Below are 12,967 nucleotides of genomic sequence, written 5' to 3'. Positions count from 1 at the left end.
TTAATACATATTAATATATATTTCATATTTCATGGTCACAACACCAGTGTTTCCGATATCCTAGTCACGGCACCATTTTTTGACTAAGAACTTAATTCTTTTAATATCATTGTTAATGCTATTGTTTTTCAAATATGTAATTGTAAATTCCTTGTTTTCAATAAAAATAATTATTAAGAAGTAAAGCATATCAATAGGACAGAGTACAGTCTGAATAAACTATACTTACACTTGTTCCTGTAGAGTTGGTGTATGTGGTCCAAACTCCGCCATCATTACTGTAGCTAATGCTGAAGGTCGTCACCCAGTTATCCTCCTCCTCCTGACCTTGGAGTTGTATCTGGTGAATTTGGTAGGTTTCGTTTAGATCAACCTGTATCCATTGATTAGCATCGTTAGTCTGGGCCACCCATCCTCCCTTTAAACTTGCCTGTGCAGCTGTGAGATATAAACATTTTATTAAAGTAAAACATCCCTTCTCATCACCCTTTTTAATTAAATTTTGAAGAAGTACACTGTGCTGTTTTTGAATAAACAGATTAACACTAACAGTAAAATATGTTTATAACGAACATGCAACAAATTCATAATTATAACGTCATCATTTCCATTCCCCGTTAATATTATTATAATATACCTGTGATATGTGTATAGAACTATGCTTATACCAATTTTATTGGTCCTAAGAGGTTCGTTATATCCATATTTTACTGTACATAGTAATATTAAGTTTCTGAAAGTTATAAAAACGATGAAATGAGAATTTATTGAAAAAAAAACCCCGTAAAATCCAGTAATGTATTTTAACTTAAAAAAGTGTCAAATGAATGAGAAATCTCAGAAATATTTCCTCTTGTTTCACTCCGTCAGTATTTAGAGTGAAGTGAAAGAAACTAATAACAAGAGATCAGATTGGCGAAGTGTATACGTCTAGTTTTCTTACGCTTCCTAAAGTACAAATTAGGAATCACAGAGCTTTGTAAAACTGTAACAATACCTTATAATTATAAGTTTTTCAGTTGACAATGATATACTTATGAGTTTGTCTTAATAGTTTTAGATACTGAAATAAAAAAGTACATTTAGTTGAAACAAAAATCTCAATATTTCTTTTGAAAATAATTTTCACACAAACAATGCATGAATTGTTCACAATATGTAAATGTAAAAAGACTTAACAAAAGACAACTGTGTTTGTAAAAAAGGGATGATGATTTAAGATGTAAACTACAGAACTACAAATTTTAACTACAGAACAAGCCTGGGAAGTTTGTTGTAGGCGAACAGATTAATTGAATAATGAATTATACATTTGCATATAAAATAAAATGATTTACTTATAAGCAAGCCTTCATATTCTAGAAATCAGGATAATAATATTTTTTCACGACTTTGCAGCATTGGATTCAAGTTGCAGTTCATTCTATCAAAATAAGATGATTTTTCGAAGCAGTGTTGGGGGTGGAAAATTCAGGCAGGTGCAAATGAGGCAAAATGAGAAAACTACGTGTGTATGCTATTCATAATCAATGTTATCCATAACAATAAAAGAACATACTTTGCAATTCATGCAATGAAAATTCGATTTTACATGCACTTATATCTAATAAAGGCAAAAATTACATTAAAACAATAGAGCTATGCTTATAAAGGAAACAATCTAACAAGCAAGACGAAACACTCACCTTCCTCTAGATATGATAAAGATAAATTTTGATATTACATTTAAAACTTTCATTAAAACATAATATGACAGATCTATGTTCTTTACCTATTAAAGGTCACAAGCTAATGGATTTGAGAACATTTGATTTTGCTTTCACTGAATTTTTATACATGAAAATGAATATCTACATCAAAAGTCAAAACAGCGGTATATAGTCAAGAAAAAGGTGTTAACATTACCAAATACTTATTTCTTCCTTTTCTTTCTTAGGAAAAGTAAAATATTTCTAAAATCTACAGCATTATAATTTGCCTGATCAAGATACCAATATGTACTTAGTTTATTAATCACTTTCACTATTTTAATAGTGTTATTCCAGTGCAAATTTCAAAACTAAAAAACCAAACTTTTATATCACTTGATAGCACCTAGCTGCAGTCTAGCAGAGATAAACTAAAGCCAGTTTGAATCACTGTAAACCTGGAGTAATATAATAAAGATTCCAGGCCATAAAGCATGACATACGACATTGTTATAGGTATATTTGGGAGGAACTCAATACAACTAAACGAATTGAAAGATAGTTTTAAAAAGTCTTTTAATATTTTATATACAATATTCCAGGTAGATTTGTTTATATTCGGAATAATTTCAGAAATGTATCGATTGTGATGTCATCATTTTGTGAGCGAAGTTCACGTTGCTTTCTCTGAAAATTATCACATTACACTCAGATATACATGACATCACAATCAATACCTACCAGTGTAGATAACTCTTTAATATGTAAAGCGTCATCAAACTCTTGAAACCAATAGAAAGAAGTTAAATTAAAGTTACAATGAATTGATGCTGACTTACGTGGAAGAGCTGCAATATTGAGTCTTCCCCGATCAGCAGTGCTTAAGTCAGCTGATGAGGAGGCGGACATCTGTGTTCCCAGGATTACTCCTGATTCAACTCCTAAAGCATCTCTACAGGCTGAAACAAGAAACAGAATTTAGTTTACAATAGAAAATAAAAATGCCATATGCAACTGGATACGGATGTGTTTTTTATCTTAGGCTTCAGATAGGATCGTAGGTAGCCTATTTAGAGTAGAAATTAGGTGACGTAAATAAATCCAGGAGTACAAATAATCTCAAAACTATTTTTACGATGGTGAACTAAGATCATTCAGTAGGAAATATCAACGATAGAAGATTAAAAGACGTAGGAAAGTAAAGACTAACCAAACTGGTAGAAGTAGTAGCCAGGGGCTCGGAAGTAAACCTCTCCTGTTGTGTTATCCACCGACACAGAGTAACTGATTGGACCAAACTCTACGTCGACCAGACATGAGTTATCAGACACAAACTCCAGTGATGCTTGTGTCCCGCGGGTCGGGTAGCCTCCGTTGTCTACAGCTATCACAGAAAACCTCAGTGTGGTGTTGGCAGCATAGACTTCATTGAAAAGGTTAAAGGTGTCGTTCCAAGTCAGCATGGGATCTGGACTGTAAGGTTGTTAAAACATATCTGAGTCAACTAGTTCTTGTGTCTTAAACAAATTTGACATGGTGTATTTTGAAACAACAACTAATCTATGGCTCTTGGTTTATGGTTAATTTACTAAATTAAATTTTTCCCCAACATTTACAGAAAATTATGGATGTTTTTGGCTGTATGATAAATTTCATTATTGATAGAAATGTTTTTTGAATCTCTACTTTAACAGACTGTTGGTTCATTCGTACTTTATTCATAATTGACTTCAAAAAGACATTAATTGACTTGAAGTTTCTCTGACTTCTTCACTTACTCAGCAACTATAGATGAAATATAGAATAGAATGTCTGCATTGCTCCCTGAATCTATATCCGTGGCAAACACCTGTGTGAGGGGCGACAACTGCAAGGATGGATCTCCATTCAAAGCAAAGGAAGTCTGGTTCAGTTCTGGGCAGTTATCATTAACATCATTCACCTTCACCTTTAAAACCAATTCATAACCTGTTTGAGTGAAACATTCAACTACTGTATGGTAGCTGCTTTTATTTGTGGGGGATTCAAACTACATCATGGTCAAATAAATTCCGTTGAACTTAAATAACCGCGAATAAAATGGAAAGTATCAGCTCATTAATGTTTGAAATTTAAAAAAATCGTGAAAAATAATAAAAATCTGTATACAGTAAGCAAAATTGTATTTCTGTGTATATATATATATATATATATCTTTTCTTTAGATTAATATTTAGGAAGCAATGGTCATAGGGTGATATTGCCTACATCTAAATGTTTTCTATTTTAAATCTGCTTTAAATTCTGTGTGGGTATCTATAAGAAGTATATATGTTAGTTAAATCAGGTACACTGGGAGACGAGGTCACAGAGTGGTCAAGGGAAGAGGTGTTGAGGAGAGAGGAGTGGGGTGGAGAGAAGTACTTAGTAGAAGATGAAAGAGCTGACCTTGATTGTGATTGATCCAGTTGTGGGTGGAGTCTTTCCGGGGTCCACCACCTGAACCACGACAGTGTAAGTATTATTGGCCTCGTAGTCGAATGCTGAGGCTAGCGTAAACAGTCCAATATCCGTGGTGATACTGAATGTCTCCACGGCAGTGTTATATCCTTCTGGGGTCACAGAGGAAGCTGTAGAACACTCTGAAACAACCAGGTGGAGTTACACCTAATGCTAGTTGGGTGGAAAATATGTTACTCACTTCATCAAATCCCAAAGCTTTCAAGTACTACATAGAAGTTTTATTTAAGTGATTTGGTGTTCTAGCAAAAGAGTGTGCCTTCCTGAATCAATGTTTTCAGCATACATATCAAACCAATCTTGTTCAATATATTTGTAATTCAGTTTGGAATACAATATTTGGCTATCCATTAGTTCAACAAGAGTTCCCAGAGGGATGATGGCGCCCACCTAAGAACGATCTTTGTCTGACAAAGGAAAGAGGGATCTTTTCTCTGCTTTTCAAGCTTTTACTACATATTACTACACATGAAATTTGAGAAAGATCCATTGACTACTTTCTGAGATATATAACAGTAATTAACTTCAATTATCAAAATCCAAGATGGCAGCCTGTCGGCCATCTTGCTCACCGATCGGTCCTAAAATGCAAAATGCACAACAAAACCCCTAGAAGAACCTGCACATACAATTTGAGACAGATACCTTCAGTACATTCTTATAAACCTTCAATCGTCAAAATCCAAGATTGCGTCCTGTCAGCCATATTGTTCACCGATCGATACCAAAATGCAATATGCATAACCAGGGACCTAGGGGAAACCGCACATGAAATTTGAGACAGATCCCTTCAGTACTTTCTAAGAAATAGTCGTAACAAGCTTCAGCTATCAAAATCCAAGATGGCGTCCTGTCGGCCATCTTGTTCACCGATCAGTCCGAAAATGCAATATACACAACTTAACCCCTAGGGGAACCTGCACATGCAATTTGATACAGATCTCTTGAGTACTTTCTGAGAAATAGTGGTAACAAGCTTTAACTATCAAAATCCAAGATGGCAGCCTGTCGGCCATCTTGTTCATCAATCGGTCCCAAAATACAATATGCACAATTAAGCCCCTAAGGGAACCTGCACATGCAATTTGAGACAGATCTCCTAAGTGCTTTCTGAAAAATAACTGTAAAAGACTTCAATTGTCAAAATCCAAGATGGCGGCCTATCGGCCATCTTGTTCACAGATCGGTCCCAAAATGGAATATGCACAACTAGGGCCCTAGGGGAACCTGTACATGAAATTTGAGAAGAATTCTTTCTGTACTTTCTGAGAAATAGCGGTAACAAACTTTAGACTATCAAAATCCAAGATGGCAGCCTATCGGCCATCTTGTTCACCGATCGGTCCCAAAATGCAATATGCACAACTAGGGCCCTAGGGGAACCTGTACATGAAATTTGAGAAGAATTCTTTCTGTACTTTCTGAGAAATAGCGGTAACAAACTTTAGACTATCAAAATCCAAGATGGCGGCCTGTCGGCCATCTTGTAAACCGATTGGTCTCAAAATGCAATATGCACAACTAGGCCCCTAGGGTAACTTACATGTGAAATTTGAGAAAGATCCTTTCAGTGAATTCTGAGAAATAGCGGTAACAAACTTTATCTATAAAAATCCAAGATGGCCGCCTGACGGCCAATTTGTTGACCGATTGGTCCCAAAATACAATATGCACTATGGGAACCTCCATATAAAATTTGAGAAACATCCCTTCAGTACTTTCTGAGAAATAGCGGTAACAAGAATTGTTAACGGACGGAAGGACGGACCACGGACAAAAAGCGATTTGAATAGCCCACCATCAACAGATGGTGGGCTAAAAAAAAAGAAGGAATGGTAAAAAAATAATGGCTTATATTGTCCGATAAGCAGTTATCTTTGGTTTTGTCTATAGAAATATGTCACGACTGATTTCCTACTGGTGAATATCTCCTTACCAATCATCCAACGTTATCTTACCTAAAAACTGGATGCCATTGACAGTGGTGAAGTTTGGAGCAGTCACTGGTGGAGCTACAGCAGCTGCCTGGTTTCCAGCATCATTGTCCACCATCGTAAAATGTCGAGCCTCATTTCCTGTAAATTCGTCATAACAGACATTAGTATATTTTATTTCCACGTCACAAACATATTAATCTCCCAGATCTTATGCATGTAAATAGTGTCAAGCCAGCTTTGGGCCCTGGGGTCAGACTTCAATATAAATCACATCGCCACAATAAAACAAGAGGCCCAGAGGGCCTGTATTGCTCACCTGGTTTATAATGCAAAGTTTTGTTCTGAATACATCATTGTTTCTTGTCTAAAGGAATTTAAATATTTACCTCTATTTCCCCTATCAAGCCCAACACCTCCTTTCCCCAAGGGGGTCGGAGCCAAAATATAAACAAACTCTGTTCCCCTTTCCCAAAGGATGTTTCTTGCCAAATTTGGTTACAATCCATGTAGAACTCTATGACCAGAAGCGATTTAAAGGATTTACCTCTGTTTCCCCTATTGGGCCCCACTCTTCCTGCTCCCAGGGGGTCAGAGCCAAAATTCATGCAAGCTCTGTTCCCCTTCCCCAATGATGTTTCTGGCCAAATTTGGTTGCAATCCATGCAGAACTCTAGGACAAGTAGCGATTTAAAGGATATACCTCTCTTTCCCCGTATTGGGCCCCGCCCATCCTGCCCCCCGGGGGGTCAGAGCCAAAATTTATACAAACTCTCTTCCTCTTCCCCCAACGATCTTTCTGGCCAAATTTGGTTGCAATCCTTGCAGAGCTCTAGGAATAGTAGCGATCTAAAGGAAATATTGTCGGACGTACAGACGAACGGACGCGTTCGTCGCTTCATGACAAAAGCTCACCGGCCCTTCAGGCCAGGTGAGCTAAAAATCTTACATTTAACAGCTAGAGTATCAACTTACCGTTTTGACAATGATAGAGCTCATACGTTATCACAATACATTATACGGATATTGCAGCTTTGGCCAAGTTCAAGGATTTTGGACTGAAGAAGGCCCTATAATGGCTGAATATATATTCTATTGAAATGATTTTTTATTTTACTTTATTTATGTTGGCCTTTTATTGCGGATTATTAATATACTAGCTTTATACAGTTTTTATCTCATTATAAATTTTTTTTGTAATGCAGCCTTTTCTTTAGTTTTTTGTGTGTGCTTGTTTCAGGTTAAATATGAGACATAAATATCCTGGTCTCACCATATGAACAGGATAGAGCAAGCCATCCTTGATTCTGCAGGGGTTAAAATGTCTCATATGATGAAACAAGGAGAACTTCTGTATGTCCATCCTCCCGCGTTTCGTAGCAGGGGCAGAAAAAATATTACCTTTGTACATGTGACAAATTATTACAATTTCTTGAAATTTAAAATATGATTTTTTTTTTTACCTCTAAGAATGTTTACAGTAAATGGCGGACCAGCAGAGAATATGTCTGATAAAACCACTTCCTGTATGATGCCATTAAGATGATAATCCTCGTCGAATGTGATGACGTAATCTCGTGGTGGCTCATCCTCAGGTTTCACAATAAACTCAAAATATTCCGTATTTATGAATAAACTGGAAGCACAGTGTAGTCTCTCCACATGGAATACTGAAAAGTGGTACCTCTCCCCAATCTAAAACGTCAACACATGTAATATAATTTACCATATTCACCATAATTAGCACCAGGAATCTTAACAATTTGTAACGAAAAGACCCTTATTAGGAAACTAAAATGTGGACAAAAAACTTAATAAGAGATCCCAGAGGGATCTTGGCGCCCACCAAGTATGATCTATTTCTGACAATGGAAAGAGGGATCTTTTCTCTGCTTTTCAAACTTTGACTACATCCTACATACAAAATTTGAGACAGATCCTTTCAGTACTTTCTGAGAAAGATGATAACAAACTTCAACTATCGGCCATCTTGTTTACCAAATGGTCCCATAATGCAATATACAACTATGGTCCTAGGGGAACCTGCAGATGAAAATTTAGACAGATTCCTTAAGTACTTTCTGAGAAATAGCCGTAACAAACTTCAACTATCAAAATTCAATATGGCGTCCTGTCATCATCTTATGATGGCATGATAAAAATTCAGAAATATTTTAACTCTTTTCGGTTATCATGCTATATTACGCTAACCTGTAAAAGTAAACATCATTACGTTGTTTTTCACACATGAAAGACTCATGAAATATTGGGATACAATGTCAATGTTATAAGTGTCACACACTAGCTAAACATTTTCATAAAATGATGGGGGGGGGCTTCAACTCCTCCTCAGGAAGAGGACGGGCGTTAATTACGGTAAATACTGTATGGATCAAAGAAATAATATCAACTGCATGTTCCATGTAACATAGCAACCTTTCTTAACCAGAGGGATCTTGGAGCACACCAAAGAATGATCTACGTCTGACAATGGAAAGAGAGATCTATTCTCTGCTTTTCAAACTTTTAATACATATGAAATTTGAGAAAGATCCTTTCAGTACTTTCTGAGATATATAACAGTAACAAATGTCAATTATCAAAATCCTATATGGCCATCTTGTTAACCAATCGGTCTAAAAATGCAATATGCACAACTAAGGTCACAGGGGAACCCACAAAGACAATTTGAGACAGATTGCTTTAGTACTTTCTGAGAAAAAGCGGTAACAAGCTTCAACTATCAAAACACAAGATGGTAGCCTGTCGGCCATCTTGTTGACCAACTTGTTGAAATGTAATATGCACAACTTAGTTCACAGGGGAACCCACATAGACAATTTGAGACTGATTACTTCAGTACTTTCTGAGAAAAAGCAGTAACAAGCTTCAACTATCAAAAAAATCCAAGATCTTGTTGACCGATCCGTCCCAAAATGCAATATGCACAACTAGATCCCTAGGGGAACCTGCACGTGAAATTTGAGATAGATTCTTCATTATTTCCTGAAAAATAGCGTTAACAAATTTCAATTGTCAAAATCAAAGATGGCGGCCTGTCGGCCATCTTGTTGACCGATTAGTCCCAAAATGCAATATACATAACTAGGTCCCTAGGGAAACCTACATGTGAAATTTGAATGAGATCCCTTAAGCATTTTCTAAGAAATAGCGTTAACAAACTATCGAACTCCAAGATGCTGGCCTGGTGGACATCTTTTTCATTGGTTTCAAAATGCAATATGCACAACTAGGGCCCTAGGGGAACCTACATATGGAATTTGAGAACAATTCCTTCAGCCTTTCTTAGAAATAGCGGTAACAAGAAATGTAATGGACGGAAGGACAGACCATGTACCACGGACGAAAAGCTATGATGGTGGGCTGAAAAATGTCTGTAGGATAAAAATTGCTTCAAACAGTACATATGGGACAAGGCAAAAGTTTTAATGGTGTAGACTACACAGATTGTCAAGATTTTTTAAGACAGTCTGTCCCTATATTTTGATTTCTTTTGTCATGGTCATGCACTTACATCAAGATCAAGTGTGACATTTTCGTTGACCTCTGTAGATGATACAACACACTGGCTGCTCACCACATAGCCTGACTGTGGGGTGATGATGGCTCCACCTGGGGGAAAAAGCAAACATTATAGTGTTGTCACGCCTGCTTTTCAATCTATATGTAAAAAACCCACCATATTGCACAATACGTAAAATTGATGAAATACAGTATACAAATTCTCTTATCACACATGACTGGTATACTATCAAAACATGGGAGTATTGGTGATAAAATGAGTTTTTTAATGACATTAATATAGTTACCTGATGCTGAGGCAGGGGATATGTCAATTTTTTTACAGGGTATATTTGAACCCTGGCCTCTTGCTATGACCTCTAAGACCAGGACACCATTGAGGTAAACCCACATATCATCTCCGCCCCCCACAGCAATAGTCTCTGTTCCTTGATACACAAAACCCGACCGAATCGCAGATGTAAAACTGTAGAATTATTGAGCAAAAACACCAAATAAGAATGATCATTTTGATAAAAACAACAACATTTTAAATAAATACACAAAAAAAAATCAAAAATCAATAATCTGTTGTGAAATGAAATAATTTTCATAAGTTCATTGGAGACTCTTCAATATGTATAATGTCTTATGACATTGACGAGTGCATGCATTACTTATATGCGTAAGTGATCAGGGTATAAAAACATCACCAGGCTCCAAAAATTTTGAATTTCACGGATATCATTTTTTCACAATTTTTTAATGGGCAAAATATAGTTATTATAGTTGACTTTTTCAAAATTTACAGCACCAAAAAAAAAATCTGCAAAAATAACACTAGTGTGTAAAATACATGGGTTTTTATGGAAATCAGAATTGTACAGCCAATGAAACCATCAGAAATGTCAACTCACCCAAGGTTATGGTCTTCACCAAGACAATCTTTTTCATTGTTACCATATCCTGTTCCATCCACAGGGTAAAACTTATTCGAAATAAATCTAAAATATGGACATCAAGCATTGAGATTATTCCCATTAAACAAAGCAAAAAAAAAATAAAAAATAAAATAATGATAGATATTCATTTATATTTCCATTTTCACTGCAACCCCACTATATAATCAATGCAGTTGGTATTAATCAGCGCAAGAACTGTCATATCCACTTATTTTGACGTTTATTATACAAATATCGACCTATTTTCATGTGGATACGATGATTTATCAACTCGAGGAAGTGATATTACCCGAGGCCGAAGGCCGAGGATTATATCACTTTTGAGAGTTGATAAATCACAGTATCCACCTGAAAACAGGTCGATATCTGTTTTATTATATGGCATTTTTATATCAAAATTAATGTAAACCATTTGACTACATGTATATGTACATGTATTACCTCTTCATGATATTGAGCAACCCCTCTCCCCGATACTCAATAGTCCTGTTGAATGATTTCGAAGAGAAAAATGAAGGCTGATAATATCAATACAATAGAGACAACACCACGTAATACACTTTGCTTATTATTTGAAAAATCCGACAAAAATGTACACACAAATATTGGCAGGGTCACATTGATTCCAGTAAACCTGCTGCTCCCACACACATCTCGCTGAATGATGACATCACAATAGATATTTGATGTCCTGAAATTCCCTTTACGCTATATTTGTGAAGTGATTGTGACGTCATTTTACATTACCTCATAATGCAAGGTTTCTATATTTGGGTACAACCTGTATTTTTTTTTAATCTTATAATAACCTGGGATGACGTCATAACGCAAAGTTCGGAATTTTATGGTGGATATCGTGTTGTATCGTGGCGGGAAGTGTAGTTTCAGCCAATCAGGAGCAGGCGCGAGCAAAACACACAGCCATTTAATAAATAATAATTATCATATTGTGACGTCACAATTATCAGTCCAGCGGTCATCAGGAAGGTGGCTGTTTAAATGGCTAATCTATTGTTGATGATAATGAACTTTCTACATACAAAATCTCTCAAGACATTTTTTTGCAAAATTGTTGTCAAATGTAAATATAAGATTATGGTAGTAAGAATAATAAATTTGGGTGAATAAACATTTTGTTTTTACCTGTGAGTTGGGGGTGAAGCAGCAACCAATGTGAGTGTGATGTTACTATCAAACTCATAGTTGGTACCAGGTTTACTGACAAACCATTCAGAGAAAGTATCTGAACTTGGTGTAGCGGAGCGCATCAACCATCCACCGTACGGACTTGGTACATAGGTTGGCTTGGAGATTATTGTACTCTCATAGCCAGTGAAGTCAACGTGAGCAATACTGGAAAAGAAGAAATGGTTTTTATTTCCCCACTTTTTTGTCAGAAATGACCTCAGAGAATTGATTTAACACCCCTTGAAAGCTTAGTAAACATATGTTAAGTGTCTCCAAAAAAGTATAAAGAAAAGTTGATTTTTTTTCACACTTGAACCCCATCAAGGGCAACAATAACTGGCCACTTGGATTTCCTAGGAGAATCTGCAAACTCGTAATACAAATGTACAATTTTACATATTACATGGTGTACTATCATTTATTACTTGTATGGGTATTAACTTCAAGACATTGATGGAATATATTGTATTGTAGACAGATGGAGAAAACAAGCACACTGCTGTTACAACTTCCGGCTTCTGCATTGCCAGTAAGATGCATACGTAATAAGAAAGATGTTAGTATGTTACATACATGTACATGTTAATAGAGTATTTAGATGTAGATAATAAATGTGTACAATATGTGTGTGTGTGTGTGTGTGTGTGTGTGTGTGTGTGTGTGTGTGTGTGTGTGTGTGTGTGTGTGTGTGTGTGTGTGTGTGTGTGTGTGGGTGTGTGTGTGTGATATGGTGTGCATGTATGTATGTATGTATGTGATGTATGTATGTATGTATGTATGTATGTATGTATGTATGTATGTATGTATGTATGTACATTTGTATGTACGTATGTATGTATGTACATTTGTATGTATGTATGTATGTATGTATGTATGTATGTATGTATGTATGTATGTATGTATGTATGTATGTATGTATGTATGTATGTATGTATGTATGTATGTATGTATGTATGTATGTATGTATGTATGTATGTATGTATGTATGTATGTATGTATGTATGTATGTATGTATGTATGTATGTATGTATGTATGTATGTATGTATGTATGTATGTATGTATGTATGTATGTATGTATGTATGTATGTATGTATGTATGTATGTATGTATGTATGTATGTATGTATGTATGTATGTATGTATGTATGTATATTGCATGAATCGGTATTTTTAT

The 12,967-nt window shown here is 35.8% G+C and overlaps 1 protein-coding gene across 1 annotated transcript in view; it reads right to left on the bottom strand.

Moving 5' to 3' along the window:
- LOC138328888 (uncharacterized) overlaps positions 1-12,967 on the bottom strand; it is a 96,715-nt gene that overhangs the window by 17,240 nt on the left and 66,508 nt on the right. The window contains exons 33-43 of the mRNA XM_069275604.1: positions 11,749-11,958; positions 10,561-10,647; positions 9,952-10,130; positions 9,657-9,754; positions 7,585-7,816; positions 6,146-6,262; positions 4,116-4,309; positions 3,467-3,636; positions 2,899-3,161; positions 2,528-2,647; positions 230-438 (exon numbers count right to left, since the gene is read on the bottom strand). Of these exons, the coding sequence (XP_069131705.1) occupies positions 230-438; positions 2,528-2,647; positions 2,899-3,161; positions 3,467-3,636; positions 4,116-4,309; positions 6,146-6,262; positions 7,585-7,816; positions 9,657-9,754; positions 9,952-10,130; positions 10,561-10,647; positions 11,749-11,958 (1,879 nt within the window). The remainder of the gene's footprint in view (positions 1-229; positions 439-2,527; positions 2,648-2,898; positions 3,162-3,466; positions 3,637-4,115; positions 4,310-6,145; positions 6,263-7,584; positions 7,817-9,656; positions 9,755-9,951; positions 10,131-10,560; positions 10,648-11,748; positions 11,959-12,967) is intronic.

Source organism: Argopecten irradians, chromosome 8 (assembly GCF_041381155.1).
Source record: "Argopecten irradians isolate NY chromosome 8, Ai_NY, whole genome shotgun sequence".
Taxonomy (NCBI): Eukaryota; Metazoa; Mollusca; class Bivalvia; order Pectinida; family Pectinidae; genus Argopecten; species Argopecten irradians.
Note: the sequence above shows the minus strand (reverse complement) of the source record. Positions and strands in the feature narration are given on the sequence as shown.